Raw genomic sequence first — 18,378 nt, forward strand, 5'->3', positions numbered from 1 at the left:
TGGCATTCAGATACATATAAATGAGCAATAAGTGGGAAATAGATGTATCAATCTGCACATAGAGATATGTATACAAAGATTCAATACATGATACTTAATGTGTATTTACTTAAAACGACACATACTCTTACAGCTTATTATTTGTCATGTGTTGGGGCTTTTTTCCACGTGTACATAAAGGATTTCAAAGCTGACTGTCTCCAGTTACGCTGTTTCATTAGGTGTTGAAGTACGAAAGAACTTTTTTTCTTTTTTAGAAGTCTTACGGATGTAGCACCTCCCAAATTCTAGGTCCTTTGTCAGGCATCTAACCACTCATTTAAGATCCTAACTTTTGACATGCAATGTACAAAAATATTACTTAGTTCATTTTTAATTTCTTAATAATATGCAGACACATCTCTTTTGTAGCATACTATCTTCACTCAAGTTATGGTATTTTCTTTTCTACAGGAGTGAGAGGTTACACTGCAACTTCATTGCAGTTAAAGATGTAAAAATCTTTCCAGTTTTGGCCTAGGTTGCATTTTAATGTAGTTAGGCTAGCTTGGATATAATAGTATATATTTCTGAAAATAAATTCTACAATACATACCAATTCAGATCTTAAGCTTTCTTCAGAGTATTCAGATTTGCTAACAATCAAGTTACAGGCACATTAAATGGATATGTCTTTTTTGCTGTGTTGACTTTTGTTATAAAGACATCATACAAAAGGTATCAACTCCCACTCGCCAAACATTCACATGACCAAAATGCAATCCATTTTGTAAGGAACCACAACAAGGCAACTGCTCCAAAACTCCTTCAGTGTAGAAAACACATTCTGCTATAGGTATGCAGCATTCTGTAGAATTATTCGAAGGCGAGGCTTCTTGATTAGAACTTTGCAAAGATAGTCAGTGCCAAATCTTCTGTTACTGCATTCTCCATTCATTACAATAATACTAAGTGCCTGATCTAAAGCCTACTGAAATTAGTAAAAGATTCCCATGTGTTACAGTGGTACATGACTCAAATCCTATTTAGAGATGATTTATGTATTTTCTGTGTTAACAACTCTTCAGGTATGTCAGAGTGCAATCACCTCTACAGAACAATCTTCTTCGTTACATCATCATTTGCCTATCAACCTATTAAATTCCAGAAATCCATTAAAGCCAGCTTTCCCTTAATATGCCTTTTACAGTAGTGAAACCATTTGTTAGGCAGTGATTCATGATACACAAAGCAATGCAAGAAAGAACAGCATCTACAGTGTCTTTAGCTTCAATATGAACAGATTTTTAAGAATATGCTGGAGACAAAACTCTGCATTCCTAAAAAACAGGATTATAGCCCACAGGAGCTACTTTCACCTATCCTTCCAAAGCAAAAGTAAGATTGTTTGGATAGGAAGTGAATGGATTTTGCAATAATGTCCTGAGACATTGTATCTTTCACGAAGAAACACAAAACAATATATTTTTACTGTAATTGCCAGAGGTTATAAACTGCAAGTACTGGGTCAAATTTTGTCCTTTTAGCAAAAGGACTTTAAAAAAGCAATGCAAGGTATTAATTTCACAGCAGTAGAACCAAAGTGATCATTTGCTTAAAGAAACTGAAATCCTAGTTGAAAAAAAAATAAGCTTTTTGTTCTGTTGTTCATAAGCCACTCAACACAGTGGATACGCTGGATATTTACGGCCACGTTGTATTTACAATGACTGACTGCCCTCCAAACAATTCATACTGTGTAAGGTTCAGCAAAAGCAAAGAGGAAGGAGAATGAGGAAAACAGTGATAAGATTTTCATAGACTGGCTACTTAGTGATGTAAGTCTGAGATAATTACAGATGCGCATAGTTAACTGAAAAAGACATTAACTGACTTCCTTGAAGACATTTTCCTTGCAAATTTCTCTTTAAAGTGCAACATAATTTACTTTGTATTTTTATTCTGGTTAGATTTCATAAAGAATCAATAAGAGGAAACAAAATTAGTATTAGCTTTCTTGGCTCAAGCACACTTTTTAGAGTTAATTTTAACTCCATAGTAATAGCACAGATTGGTCATTACAGCAAGGTTCAGTCAACCCTGCAGAGGAACCCACTTTTTTTTCCTCTCCCCCTGCTCCCCCCCCAGTGAGGCTGACTAACATTGCACTAATACGGTACCCACTCAAATTGAACATCTGCTTTGCATAAAGCGAGAGCAATGTCATTATTAATGCAGGCTAGCTTTATCATGGTCAAAGAACAGTAAGTGGTTCTATCCTTGAATCCAGGCATATCCCCTAATGCAGTCACTGTGCCTCAGCGAATACATTCTCTATTGAAATGTGTTATGTAGTAATCAATCATTTCAATTAAATACATCTTCCGCCTTTTCTTCTCATACCTTGCAATAGCTTGTATGAATGAACAATCAGATGTTAAAATGGTAACACATTTAAAAAGCAAAATGGAGAAGGAAAGTATCAGGTTCTTTTCTACTGATGGGGAGTAGACTACAATAGAGAAGGACTTAAGGTAGCTTTTCTACTTCATTGAATAAAGTAACAACTTTATTTCTCATCTTGTTATCAGACCTTGCATAAAATTCATCACTACAAAGAATCGCAATAGCAAGTATTTTGGCATTAAATTAGAATTGCTCTTGCCCTCACAGAACTATCATGATTGAATGAAAGGACCAATCCTCTGGAAAAGCAGATAAATTACACCCACAAGACAGTTTTGTTTTTATAGTCTCTACAATGTCAGGCAACTTCTGTGCCACTAGTATTTAGCAGTTTCCAGACAAATAATAATGGAATCACACAATAGTGTGGGTTGAAAGGGACCTTCAAAGGTCATCTGGTCCAACCCCTTGCCACAGGCAGGGCCACCTCCCACCAGCCCAGGTTGCCCAGAGCCCCATCCAGACTGGCCCTGAGCCCTGACAGGGACAGGGCACCCACAGCTGCTCTGGGCAGCCTGGGCCAGCGCCTCCCACCCTCAGACAAAGAATTTCTTCCTCGTATCTAATCTAACTCTACTCTCAATTTAAAGCCATTCCCCCTTGTCCTGTCACTACATGCCCTTGCAGAAAATCCCTCTCCGGCTTTCTTGCCAGCCCCTTTAGGTACTGTAAGGATGCTCTAAGGTCTCCCCAGCACCTTCTCTTCTCTCAACCCATCCTCATAGCAGACATGTTCCATCCCTCTGATAATTTTTGTGGCCCTCCTCTGGACCTGCTCGAGCAGGTCCATGTCTTCCTTGTACTGAGGACTCCAGAGCTGGATGCAGTGCTGCAGGTGGGAGTTCCAAATAATGGAAACTGTATCACAGCAACCAACTGCTGTGGTTACTGTTAAGGAGGGCACAACAAGGACCTTCTGTGGAATTTCTGTACAGATTCTGTGGCGCATTAAGCAGCATTTTAATTCTCAGCCACAGTCTGCTCTGTTTCCATTAAAGAAATGTTAGAACTTACCTACTTCAGTGATAACAGGGCCAATTCAAATTGAGTGCTTTCACTCCAAATTCTATTTCAAGTGTACTGAAAATTATCTCCAAAACTACAACCCCCCTCAATATAGAGTCTTTTTGGTGTTAAAAACAACAGGGTCTAACTAGTTAGACAAAGAATGATCCACTTGCCTTTCTTAAATTTATGTACAGAAAGTTTCTTAAGCTGATCCTTCCTAAGCCGATTCCTTCTTGCTCTGTGTCTGTCTTGCACAAATTTTGTGATCTGGAAACAGATATAAATAAGACAACATGAGCAGCAAGTTAAAACAGTAGAAGAACAATAAAAGTTTTTATTTACAAGTCTTCGCAGTAAGTTAGTTAAAAGGGAACCCCAGCTTCCCTTGCCCAGACTCAAGAATAAAGCCTAAAGGATGTTCTCCATGACCATGGCGCTTTAAACTGAAAATACACAAGGTTTTTTTGAAAGGAGAGAAAAAAAAATTATGTTCATACTACATAAAATAACAGCCATCACTGCAATTCGCTACAGGGCCCATGCACAGTGGGATGGCACATTCCAAAGCAAAATACAATTTATTAAGTTTGACTAGTTTTGCTTACAGTTTTAGATTATTATTACAGCTCTTTTAAAGGATTATTCCAATTTTATCAGTTTTCATAGTACCTAGAGGTAGTTTGGGAAGGAGTAAAGGAGTTACTTCAAGCCACAGTTACTTGCTGTCTTCAACTACGCCACGGATTCTGTTTCAGTTTTCTTAATAGTCCCTAAATGCTACTTCTATTCGATTTCTAATTCCAGAACCTGTGATGCGACATTCTTTTTCAAATATGATGACAAACAACAAACAAAAATGGCCTTAACCAAAGTAACACGCTACCAAGTCTTTTGAAGTCTGCAGAGGTGCTCTACACATACCTACCCTGTGGATAAGGTAAACACTGAGAGTATTAATATTATGAACAGCATTAATATCTCTCACTTCAGGAATCCCCAGAAGGCACTGATATACTTCACAAGAAATTTTTTTAGAAGTATGAATGTATGTATATTATGGACAAATAGTATTTTAGGCCATTTGAAACTAACTGGTTTTGGCAAAATAGATTTCTTCTTCTGCATTGCACCTGGCTTCACTTTTCAAGCCTATTTGGATCTAAACTGTTCAGACTCTTTTTACCTCAGTAAACAATGAGCTGTATGCATAAACTACAGTTTTTCTGCTGCAGTTCAGATACTTAGTAACAATCAGAGTCTCACATTCATTTCTTAGTTCAAAACAAGATATCCTGAAACAAGCAGGGCCAAAACCACAAATGAATGAGGATTAAATCCAACCTGGAACCTCCCTGGGATCAAGTTCACTGCACCTGTTAATTGTCCAGTGCTCTAATCTACCAAGATCCCTCTGTTAAGGCCCCTCTACACTCAAGGCAAGGTCTCCTCATTTACATATCGCTGGCAAACTTGCTTCACATGCACTCAACTAGTGTGTTCAGGTCATTGATAGTAACATTGAAAACACCTGGCTGTGAAGTTGAACCCTGATGAACACCACTAATGACCTGCTGCCAGCCAGATGTTACCCCTTTTACTACAACCCTTTTGAGCCTATCCCTTCAGTCAATTGTTCACCTACCGACATATGCATGTCTAGCGTATGGTGGATGTTTTGTCCAGAAGATGACTGTAAAAGACAGTATCAATAGTTTTGCTAAGAAAAAACAAAACAAAAAAAACAACAACCAAATGCCAAAAACCACAGCTCCACACATCTACTGCTTTCCCTTTGTCCACTACATGGGTAATCTTGTTATAAAAGTATATTAAGTTGGTAAGGACTGAACTTTCCCTCCACAAACCCACATTAACTTTGACCAATGACCACACTGTCTTTCAAGTGTTTTTAAAAAACTTCCAGAATAATTTTCTCCATAATTTTACCAGGCAATGAAGCGAGACTGACAGGCCTATGATTATGGAGTCATCCTTTTTCACCTTCTTGAATACAGAGCAAATAATATTTGCTAGGTTCGAGTCCATGGGGACCTCTCCAAATTCCCAAAATTGTTGACAAATAACTGAGAGAGGTATCTCATTACCATCAGCCAACTCTCTCAGCAAATGGGCATGATGCCCATCAGGCCCACAGACTTACATGCATTCAGTTGCAGCAGTAAACCACATACAAGTTCAAAGTCAGCTGGGAGTTACTTCCCCAAGTGCTTTCCTACATCTACTGTATCAATTTTTCCCCTAATCCTTACTCAAAGGCTCTCTGCCATTTCATCCATCCCCTGATGCAAGTGCTGTACAGTCCAACCCCTCCCTTACACACAGTGCTACCCCTCTGCCTCACCTGCCCTGCCCGTTTCTCCAAAACAGCCTCTAACTGTCCATTGCAGCACTCTTCCCACTCAGTCTCACGCCAATGATTTTGTAGCTGTGGGAGCTTTAGTTCCTCTTGTTTGTTCCTCATATTGTGTGTGCCAAGGTACACACATTCAGATGTGTCCCAGTCTACTTGGTACATCATGGAGCAGAGAAAAAGCCCTCGCAAGCACACCATCCATCAAACATTATCATGCCACCCCATAGCTTACCACCAGTGAGCCTGGATTTATCCTGCTCCCCCTTCGAACCTGTACTACACTCTGGAAAACACTTTTAAAATACTTCTTCCCTTTTCCTTTCAGTTTAACACGAGATGCGTAGATGTATTTTGTAATTTTCAACATTATAAAACCTCCCTCCAAAACCGTCCAGACATCTGTCCCAAATACACACTATAGATAATCCTGACTTGCAGACATACAATATAATTTTCTCCTGGTTCCTGTCTGGTTTTCCTCTACAAGATCCTAAGACATGAAAAGAACAACTAATTTTAGCACTGACTACCTATTACCACTAACAGAAGAGAAATTCAGGCCTCTCAAAGCCTTTGCTTTTATAACTGGGACTAATTTGGAAAAATAAACTCTTAATCATGGTTTACAGACGTGCCCCTTTCTACATTTCCTCACAGTGCATAAGCAAGGAAAGACACAGCACTGGAGATGAGTTTAAATCCCTGAAATTTTCCTCACCAAATGTTTATTTCCCCTTCTCATAGCTAATCCTACCTACTAACTGTTTATTCCTTTTGGACTGTGTATATGGTTCTTCCCTGTGTATTTAATTTGGAATCCTGAAAGCTCAAACTCACACATCAAGCAAAAAATATTTTTTATCTGGAGCATCAGCATGCTGATACAAAAATACGCTGTTCTTAAAAGGTCAAGTTTTCAAGAATCAGTATCTATGAAAGACAGTATATTTAGACTGGATATAATCAAGAAAGTCTTTATTATGTGGATGGTGAAACACTGGAACAGGTTGCCCAGAGCTGTGGATGCCCCATCACTGGAAGTGTTCAAGGTCAGGTGGGATGGGGCTTTCAGCAACCTGATCTAGTGAAAAGATGCCCCTGCTGATAGCTGCAGGGGAGGAGGGTCACAACACAGACATGACAAGATGATTTCTAAAGGTCCCTTCCAACCCAAACCATTCTGTGATAGCTTCTGCTAAGAGAACTCACTTATGTCCTAACAACAAACACTGTACAAATTTGTTTACCTCATTCCTCTAACATTTGTCATGCCACCTTTGACGCAGAAAACAGCTGTTTTCATAGTGAGGGAAACATCTGAAGTTCTAAGGAGAGGTGGCCTTTCAGTGGGATTAGCCTTGTGCATTATGTAACTAGTTCCCTGCTAAAGCAATTGGTGAAATTAGTCTGTAATACAGTTCAGTTCTTGACCTGAAGATGACAGCACTGAAGTCCATAAGGAATTTTTGCAACTAACTTGCCATCTAAAAACAAAAGCAGCTGAACTGGTGAGAAACTCTTGAAGCAAAAGAAGAAGAAATATCCTGAGAGTAAAACTAGTCTATTTTATTTTTTAATTTCCACGGCAGTGGTCATGATCAGTCAAGCTCACGCTCCTCATGATTACAGTTTTCATATGTTCCCCCTCCTTCATTAGTTTTCTCTTCAATGGTAACCTTCTAAATCGCTCTTTAAATTACAGAGCCCCTAACTATTCTTATTACCTTTCTCTCCATTCCCTAATTACTATCTTTCTGAAAAATGATGGATCAGGGTTTCACACCGTATTTTGATACGGTACAAAGCCAGTACTTATGATTTCCAAATGATGCTACAGTCCCTTTCATAGCCTTCTTAATTCCATTTCTTAAGATAACCAATATTTTGTTTGATTTTTCAACTTAGGTGCACTACGAGCAGATTATTATTGAAGCTCAAGTTGGAATATTGATGGTCTCAGAACAGATGTTTACAGAATATCCCTGGTGACCGGACTCCTTCAGAAATACCATCTCTCCTCACCTCAAGCTGCTGACTTTCAGCATACAATGGTAAGGCTATACATTCACCTAATTAACGGAGACAAGATCCTTTATGAGCAAGGTTATTACCAGGAGATCAAACAAGACAAAGCATTGGTGAATTTTACCTTCTCACTAGCTGATCATTTCTGCTTTGTTTTCACAGAGCTGCTGCAATTTTGTTTGGGACAAACATGCTCAGGATTGTCAATTAAATGCATGACTTGCAGTGCAAAAAACACTAACACAGGAAGAAGTATTTTGTGAAAATATTATCTAAAAATCAAGTAATGCATCAACTGTTATCAAAAGGTAAAATAAACTGGTCAGAGACCAGCAGAGATTCCAAGAAGTGGGATGCTAAGTATTCTGAAATAATGTATAGCTAGGCTATTTTACCTTTTACAGGAAACATATGCCCAACCGAGAACCTCTATAGGTGATGTATATGCTGTAACAGGTTTTGAGCTTGCTGACTGATTAGTGTATCTGCAGTAAAAACCAGCAAGACCTGCACTGTGGAACAGTGGGACTAACGTTTATTAAGCAGCACAAGTTTGGTCAGGTGGGACAAACTCAGTGTATGAGAGCACGAGGACAGGTCATTCTTTACAGGGTGAAAAAGAAAGCACTTGTGCAGTTGAAGAGCAGAAGTGAGGACAATTCTTTGTAAGTAGTTATGTGCCAGGTAGAACATTCTAAGGGCAGGATCCTGTATCACTTTGCCAAAATTCTGCACCTGTTTATTGTAGTGAGACAATAAAGGATACAGGTAAGCATGGTACAGGTATGCACAGTACACAAAGCTTTCTCTGTTCCTTTACTATACCACTTCACTTAAGTGACAGTTCTGTGATGATTTGTTTGAAAGAAAGAATGTTATTAAAAGAAGGAACTTACCATAAATATGACGATCAGAATAAGACAGATCCCTACTATTATTAGGAATGGAATTAAGTAGTACTCCAAAGGAAGACTGAACTCCGGGATTAACACAACATGGCCACTGTGGGGAGAAAAAAAGGTAACAGTTTCTCAGTAAGTTAGAATTTAATGAACAATGAATTAAATAAATACATTTAAAAAAACATTAAAATAAAAGGTTATCGCTAGACACACTAAAAGAACACCTACCTGTGCACAGCAACATAGAAAATTCAGCCGATATCCACATAATGTAAAGTCAATTTAGTAAGCTGGCACAAGCAGTCAGAAACACCCAAAAAGGTACAATGTATAAGTGTTAGTAGTTCTGTAACTACTATTCATGTGGAGCCACACTTTACTTATCAAGCAGTTTCATCAGCAGGGTGTCTACTCAAACTAGCTGATTAATTTAGTGAAAGGACATCAGAGATACCTGAAGAAAGATCATAAGACTAATAATATGAAACTCGCTTCCTTTTCCATCCTATTGGAGGTATATATTTTAACCATCTTGTTCCCACAGTGCTTTTCAAGTTTTTAACTTAAAAGCAGAACAGAAGCAGGGCAAACCTGATCATGCATACCATTAGAATTATTGTAAATGCATCATGCAGATTCACTTAGCATAGAAAGTTACCTCAGGCTTGTCTTAGAACTATTAATAAAGAATGGTGTTTAAAATTCTGTTTTTTTAAAGACTAGCACCTGCATTCAATGGGAACTGACATACATTGTAAAAAGAACACACTCTTAGATCTGAAACATGCATACTTTCATGAACATTTCTGTGATTCGTATACCATTAGCTATGTTTAATGCTATATAAAAATGAAAAAAGTAGTGTTTGATAAATATCTGGTAACCCTCTTGCAGGCAAGCAATTTATATTAATTTTTAAAACGTTTTCTGCTCATCGCTCTCAGGTACAAGGTTTCACCTGGAATACCTACAGCCTCTGCCATCAAAACACCCTATTTTAAATCCATAAATATTAACGAGAGGCAATGACTTAATGCAAGGAGTAACAGTTGTATGCAAGTTTAACTTACCCCTTTTCATAAGTAAATTCTTCTTTAAGAGAATTAGCTGATGTCTCACCAATAAAGACAGAAGGAATGTCAATCTTCTTTAAAACCTCAACTGTATAAAACAGAACTGTTATTACACAGACACTCTATGGGCACTCATAAGACTTCAAAATTATGAGACTACACAACATGAAGACACATTTTAATAGTGACAGAGACTGAAGCACATGCATGTTACATCTTTCTGTCCTGTAAGAAGTGGTATTGTTTTTCCTACAACGCATCTAGACTTTATTGCATTTACAGAAATGAAAATTCTTAATGGAATATTTAAGGGAGCATAAACCCAAAATATTTTGACAAAAAAAAAAAAGGCATCATCAGAGTAATAGCTTTAACCAGAAAATTGTTCTTACTCAGACTTTATTAAGTCACACAGCTCCAGTGATTTCCAGAATTTCTGGCAACTTGTATGATTTTGTGATCTCGTACTGTAAATTTTAATTAATCTTTCTTCCCTCCATTTCACCCTAAACATAAATGACCACACTGCAAACAGCTGTGGCTGGAAAAGGTCAAAAAGAAGAAAGAAGAATGAAGAAATCCCACATCTTTGTATCAGTCTCAAGAAAATGGATGTAACTGTCTCCCCTTCTCTGCTTGCCAGTGAAGGCAATAATAAACCTAGAAGATGCAACACAACTGAAAATTAAATCCCATATTCCAGAAAACCTTCTCCTCAGCTTTACTTTATATAGATTTGTACATCTGATTTATGCTTCAATTTAAGGGTCAAAGCATCTCGTTAGTCAATATCAAAGCATTTAGGTTCCCCAAGGCAAAAGCGTACATAGCTTAGCATCACCTCACACAACCCAAGCCTGCATTTGTTGTGAATCAGTTCTACACTGATTTCTCAGCAAAACCTGAAAATAAGATTCACACAGGTTGAAAATTCATTAAAACAACTTTCACGTAGCCTTCTGGGCTACTCTACTGCCATTTAGTTCGCTGAAAGTTCATTTCCTAGTTTATCCAATAGTGTTTCCACTTGGAAAGACTTTTTTTTGTTCTCATTTATGCTCTTGTTCCGTATTAAGCTCAAAAACTAGACAAAATAAAGAAATGCCACAAGAAAAGTTTTAACAGCTCTACAGACAAAAACTACATACCACAATAGAAACCTAGTATTTTTACTAGATTATAAGATGTTCTGAACACATTCACTCCATGAAGGGTTAAAATTGGAACAGCTAGCATCAGAGTAATCAGTAAATGGCACACTGGTGTCTCAACATTCTTTTTCCAACTGAAAAACTGAAGATATGTACATGTAATATGTATTCATATGAAATTAGAATCCATTTGTCCAAAGGAACAGAAAAATGTACACAATAGTACAACAACAAAATGGACTAACAAACACTAAAAAGTCATATTTTAAAGTTTGATTTCCTTCCAAAAGGGTAGCGCTTTACTTTTCTGCTTTTAATTGACAACACATCAGCCCTTTAAATCTATTTCATAAATGTAACCATTTAACCCAAAACAGTTCAACCAGAAGTTAAAGGAAAAACAAAGAAACACTCAGAGAATTTACAAATTTAATACCACAAACAATACACAAGTATACATGGTTTTATACACACGTGTTCCATTTAAAAATGTTAAAAGCAGAAGGATTTCTGTTTTTTTCTGGAGGGGGTGTGGCAGTGTTCTTTGGGGGCTGGGGATTTTGGTTGTATTTTTTGTTCTGTTGGTATTCTGTTTTTTTAAAGTGAGAGTTCACCATAATACTTTATACTGATTTTAACACTGTAAACTCTAGTGGGTGAAATGATTTTCAAACAGGAGAGAAGAAGTGATACCTGTACTTACTGTCGTTGGATCCCATGCTTATGAGGTCATCAGAATCAACATTGTGAACTATCGCTGCCTTGTATCCAGCTCTCTGTGCATTTAAAACCTGTAAGCCATACAAAATACTTATTAGAAAGACTACTGCTTCAAAATACAGTAAGATGTCGAACCTCTCTAAGACAAGGTACACTTTCAGGAAATAATATTAGCACAGCATCATTTTCACTTACAAAACAAGTGTCACCTCTCAAAATGAAATCTCATAATTATTCTTACACTCATGCAACACTTTTTCCAGGAAAATTGCTTAATATTATCTGCCAACAGTTTTTACAGATATTAAAAACAGGATTTAAAACTTTCTATGGGTAGGTAAGAATAATATATAATCATAATTAAAGGCACTAACTTACTTTGGTAAACTAGAAATTACCACTTGATAAATCATGAAGTTACATGAGCAGTTATCTTTTCTGTACCTTTAGAGATCGGTAAATATCTTACTTGACAGCCCAAGTATTCAGAAGCTTTCTCATGGAAGTACAAAATTATACGTGTACTCATGGGTACAAAATTATACATTTGTACTCATGGGTACAAAACTATAAATGCATTGTGTACAGTTACGTTTGATATATATTGCCTTTTTGACAATACAAGCCAAGACTAAGGTCCATGTAAATGGCATCTGCTGCAGTGATTCACTAATGAAAACATAACTAAGTTACAACTATTCATTTTAGATATTACTTCTATAATGCATTCATGACAGTATAAAAACTCCACAAGATGCAAAAAGCACTAGATAACCTTGATGAACATTTCTGTTTCATCCTGTATTTACCTCCTGTTTAAAACTATGCAATAAAAACTTTGCTATAGCTGGATAGACTTGCTCTGAACTGAGACAGTATGGGACACAGCAATAGCTTAAATTTCCACTTAGATGCATGTATTTATTCCAGGCCACTGTAATGCAAGTACGTACTTATGTAACAGGCAAACAACCAATCATTAAGTACAACTGAACAAAAGATCACAGCTTTAAATACCTTTGAAACTGGAGAACCGCTACAGCGTTCTGATATTGCAACAACACAACAGCTTTATTAATCAGTCAACAAATACCAAATCCAGCACCACATACATACATACAGACCAACCTTACAGAACCTGGTCCGCTCCTGCACTAATTCGCCAAGAAATCACCACCACCTCTTTTACAGCAGACTGTCATCACCAGATCTGAAAAACCCAGGGGAAAATTCTGCTGCTCTTTATCAAGACCTCCACCCTCATAGTTAAGAGAGGGGAAAATATACGTCTCTTCTCAAGAGACACACAATAATGAGGAACATGAGCTGTAGAGATAGAGAACATCCACTGATTATTCTAAAAAAAGGTTCTCCAGGTCAAACTTGAAACACACAGCCTTTTTGCGTGCTGCACAACAGCAAAAATAGGCAAAAAAAAAAAGGGCATGAGAATTTTAAATAAAAAGTCTGAAGACAAGGAAAGGATTTAAAAGCACTGAACATCTATGTATCTGAGCTTGTGACACAGAATGGCAGTAATGGAGTAAATGACACACATCACAGATCACCAAGCATTGAAACTGAAGAAAGGAATACAAAAGTTCATTGACCAGACCCTTAAAGCTGCCTGGTTATCACAGGGTTCTTAATCTTCATATGCACACGAATGTGCTATGGTGATTAGTGACGGGTTTCTATGTAGTACAAATTTTTTGTTTGCTCATTTCTTTATCATGTTCTGATAGACATTTATTAACTGTCCGTTATACACTGAAATATGTCCTTCAGGACAGGTAGTAAATAATTAGTATTACTTAAGGACATGTTTTAGTTCCGTACACACTTTTGCTACCTACTTGTAACATAGGTCCTTGGTTTAATTATTGAATTATAAAGTGATGGTCTTTGTGTAAAACTGTATGTAAACATGCCTATAAGATGTTCAGCTGACAGAGGGTTACTGGATCAAGAAGTGCTATTAAAACAATCACAGCCAGGCACCTCCTGCACCAGCTACCAGGAGAGAGCTGCAAAAAGCATCAGCAATTGTCTGTTCAGTTATTTTGTCAAGCTGTAACTTCTCCCCTCCTACCAAGGGCCCCAAAGACAAAACCACTAATTGCATGTAAAAATGGGTTAGTGCTTCAGTTTTGATGCGCATCTAAGCAGGATGGTACAGCTTCAGGAATTAATTTCCTACTGCATAGTAACCTTCCACTACAAGAAAATGACAATCAGCTCTTCACTCAATGGTTACATGCCTCAGAGTGCCATCAGTCTAGATTGTCCACCCATATTCCTAAAAACTGTATTACAAACAGCAGAACAATGTTATTGGAAAATGCAGACACCTTGAGAAACCCCAGTATTAAAAAAAATAATCAGTTATAGATATAAACATAAATGCATGGTTGGGAGTTTGGCCAATATTACATCACGAGATAAAACATCCATAGTGCATATATAGAAAGATACCACGTTTAATGATGCATTTGCTAGCTTTTGCGCTTAAAGAGGCAGTTTAATAAATTAATATATTAAAGAGGCAATTTAATATATTAATGAAGTAAGGTATTGTTTACTCAAATCACATATAATCTCAGATCGTTCTAGTAAGTTTTTCCACATGTAGCACAATTTTACATTATGCTTATTTTGCCAAACCTTTTATATAGTCAGAAAATATGTGATGCTTCCTACATGATTCCAGTAACACATTTCAGACTCACTGATGACCAGACCCTAAATGCAGGCTTGAGAAAGAAGTTTTGTAATTGTGCAGGGGTGGAAAGCAAAGCACTGCCCACTCCTGACCAGTCCCTTCCCGCACCAGTCATCAACAGAAACAGCAGTAAAAATCAGTTGTAGTAGGTGAAGAGACACATTCCAAAAGGCTCTGAACTGCTTCCACTTGCTTCCAGCCTTTACCCTTCTCCTACTGTGACATAGTTCTTCCTGTAAGAAATCACTAGATGGTGATAGAGAGGTGTAAGGGAAGAGGAAACAGTTTCTGTTAAAAACTGTGCATCCTGTCTGTGAAGTAGCTGATATGCAATACAACTCACATCTCAGTGCACATGCCACTTCCTGGCAGAAACTTCAGGACAAAATGCTGTAGTATGTATGAAATTATATAATGCAATATTGCAATAGTATTAACAACATAATATAAATTCACTGGCCAGCAAGTACATAGATACCCATGCCTGCCTAGGAACTTCTGATCCACTTTCTGCCTCGCTCTTTGTCTAATAAAAGAAATCTGTGGGAATCTACTGTTCCACGGACACTACTTGAAATATAAAACAGAACAAAAAATTCCTACAGAGCTAGCGTGATTTAGTCCTTAAAGAACTGACCAATACACTCAACGGTAATGTATAAATCTTCAATTTTCCACAAGGAAAACTCTCTGAGTTGCTGTCAGTGTGTGGCAACTCAAGATGTGTAAAGTTTAAGTGTTCACATTTACCAAGTTGACAGCTATGTGGAAAAGCAATTCTGCATGTCTTCCCCTCATTTGACTCTTGCCTTATAGCTAAGCAGCTTTCCAAAGCTTCTCAGAATTCCTGTGGCAACAACGGAGATGTGATTCTTCTGGTTTAGCACCAAAGTAAAAAAGCTGAAGGCCTGGTCATAATGCCAACTTCTTCAATAAAACAAGTTGTTTTCAGCAAACAAGCATGTGCTGTATTTTTGATTTAAAATGCATTCCACTAGAAAAATTCTGGCCTGTTCTTTTAACAGTGTCTTCAGCAGTAATACTGTCCCATCAATGTAGGGGACATGAAAATTATACAGGCAATGGAGACGTGAAAAAGACAAATAGTCACTTTCCCTTCCTTTTCCCACTAAGCTATATACACACACGGTGACAGGTTTCACAGTACAAAATATTGGAACTCCGGAGTTTGATTCAAAGACAGATTACATTATCAGAGTCTGCATCTGCAGCTGGAATCTACAGTCTGGGTAGAATTTACACGTTTAACTGCAATACCATGTAACTGAACATACCACACAGCAGCAAAAACTGTTGGATCTCCTTTCAGTTCACGAAAGCCAACAACAAACAGAAAAGCCCCGTCTTCCTTAAGACATCCTTAGCTGTCCCATGTATTAGGGTAATTTTCAAGAAAAGCATAAACCCTAACCAAACACAAATAATTCCCATTTGTATTTTAGAAACAACACAGGGAATACTCCACCGTGGCTGCTGGTCAAATCTTTTATAATATAAAAACTTCATAATATAGTATCTAGCTATTGTACCCATTTAAACACAGTTCCAGCCTGCTACTTGTTCCTGTTTCTACCTGGCAGTGCACTGTCTCCTCTCCCCGTCAACCAGCTGCGACACTACTGTTGTTCACAGGGTCTCAGTGTGAGCCACAAGAAAATGATCCAGATATTAAAAAGAAAAACAAATCAGGAAACTGGCTTGCAGATTTTGGGTGCTTTGTTATTCCCACTCCCTAATCTCCTCTGATTCTTGGCAGCGAAGAGTCTTAACTGGTAAGACAAGTTGACATTGCTACTGAATGCTTTCTACTACAAAACTACACATCTGTCATCCTTATTTGTCATGTAAGGTAATTTTAAATCAAATCACACTACAATACTGCTTTATCTGCCTGTAGACAGTAAAATTCTCCCTTCCCTTCCCAGCAGCAGCTATCCTGCTGTTAGCAACAGATACTTTTCTGAAGCACCAGTAAATTCTTTAAGGCCTTGAAACAGAGAAGGGGAAATAATAATAAAAAATAAATCTTACCTTGATATCGAAGTTGCACTCAAGCCTTCGAATTAACACAATAAAAGCACTGGATGAGTTGTCTTTCAGTGGAGGTGGGGCTATAGGCTCACATGCATTCTCTGGTTTTGAATTTATTAGGAATCCCTAGAAAACAGGAACAGAAACAGGAGTTTCATTTCTCTTTGTTTTAACAAAAGGGTTGGCCGACAAGTGCAAGGAAAGAAAACTGCATGTTTTCATACAATAGGTAAACAAATTCTTATCAACTCAGTCCTATATCATAGCAAGATTTCAGCTACGTCCCTGGCTATTTATTTTGATTCATCATAATCTTTATGCCTGTAAAGAATAAGAAAGTCAAAAAGAAAATATAATTTTTTTCCAATTACATCATCTGAAGTTCAAATGCACTGCTGAGAGGGACTAGTGTCAATGTTGTGAGTCCAGGGTTGACTACTCCCTTGAAACTTCTTCCCTGCTACTGTAAATGCTCTGTAAACACTGCTGATATGGAATCTACCCAAGACAAATGCCAGAACAGTATCATGCATACTGCACAATACTATTCGTTCTAGCTCAAAAAGAACAGACCTTCCCTTTTCCTTTACTAGAATATGCTTGGTTCTTTGATCAAACCTCTACGTTACCTGAAAAGGAGCTTCTTTATTAACTTGATTAATATTTTTAGTTAATTAATAATTAGATTGGTATTAATTAGATTCCCTTCTGTCAGTCTCTTCACAACAGACCTTGATTACCAAGATACAGAAAAATCCAGGCTGTACACTTAAAGAGTTATGTCTACCCTTCATTTGAAATACACCTCTTCAGAAAAACTACTTCCTCTGTAAGGTGTTTGTGCAATAAAGTCACAGTGTGACACAGGCTTTTGGACACTAATGCAATGGGAGTATCATTTGATACAAGAATATTCCTGCAAGAGTCACATGTGTTTAAATCATTTTTAAATATCGAGCAAATTACCATACAGATAAAGAGTGGCACATTGCTAGAAAATAGGACGTAATTTGTTTTATGCAAATAAAGACCATGAGAAGCTGCATTACTGTGGGATCAAGGAATTAGTGCTACAGTCCTAGATACATTCTTGAGAGCTTTAAAACCTGTTTTCACTGACAGCTTTAGATATAGAGATGTCACCACCTGTGTATTAATAATAATTACATATAAACATACATCGGAACTGTCAGCCTAAACATATATAATATATCTAAGTTTATATATATACAGTTCACATATATAAACTGCCAGTTTACATGTACTTTTTATATATAATCTTATATTTTATCCATAAATACATATTATTCATAAAGTTTAACCTACAACAGAGAGAAGTAATTTTGGTTTGAAAATAGATTTTTGTAATGATAATACCCTTTTTGGCAGAGAAGCTACACCAGCAATCTGTTCCTTGCGAAGTTTGTGGTGACAGGCACAATACTACACAGTCTAACAATTAAAAGCAATATCGACTGAAAATTATACTCATTTACCGACAGTCAAATTTAGGTCGCTAAGGTTCCCCTTATTCATATAGCACATGCTACTTATGTTAGGTAGTTTCACACAAAGCATTCAATTGATATGCCTGGAAACAGCTACATTCTACAGAGAACTTGTACACAAATCACACCCCACCATGCTACAGTTAATACATACATAGGAAACCAAAGGCTAACTATGACTAGACTGGGTTTTTCTTAATGCTGCCATATGTTCTTAAACACCTTTTAATTGAGGAGCTATTATTCTAAGAACACAGGCACAAACAACTGATTACTTTATGCCTACAGCACACCAGCCATCAAAAAAGTAAAATTAAAAAAAAAGAAAGCAAACACCTACATTTATGTTTTGGCACCAGTTACCATAGAATCTGACAAAACTGTGTTTTACAACTTGC

The 18,378-nt window shown here is 37.3% G+C and overlaps 1 protein-coding gene across 3 annotated transcripts in view; it reads right to left on the minus strand.

Annotated features, from left to right (window-relative positions):
• RNF13 (ring finger protein 13) overlaps positions 1-18,378 on the minus strand; it is a 44,418-nt gene that overhangs the window by 13,249 nt on the left and 12,791 nt on the right. For 2 of the 3 annotated variants that reach the window (XM_040612582.1, XM_040612584.1), the window contains exons 4-9: positions 16,473-16,598; positions 11,682-11,769; positions 9,825-9,915; positions 8,749-8,854; positions 5,096-5,143; positions 3,627-3,720 (exon numbers count right to left, since the gene is read on the minus strand). In XM_040612582.1, the coding sequence (XP_040468516.1) occupies positions 3,627-3,720; positions 5,096-5,143; positions 8,749-8,854; positions 9,825-9,915; positions 11,682-11,769; positions 16,473-16,598 (553 nt within the window). The remainder of the gene's footprint in view (positions 1-3,626; positions 3,721-5,095; positions 5,144-8,748; positions 8,855-9,824; positions 9,916-11,681; positions 11,770-16,472; positions 16,599-18,378) is intronic. The other variant, XM_040612583.1, reaches the window with a different exon arrangement.

Source organism: Falco naumanni, chromosome 13, assembly GCF_017639655.2.
Source record: "Falco naumanni isolate bFalNau1 chromosome 13, bFalNau1.pat, whole genome shotgun sequence".
In the NCBI taxonomy this organism is placed as follows: domain Eukaryota; kingdom Metazoa; phylum Chordata; class Aves; order Falconiformes; family Falconidae; genus Falco; species Falco naumanni.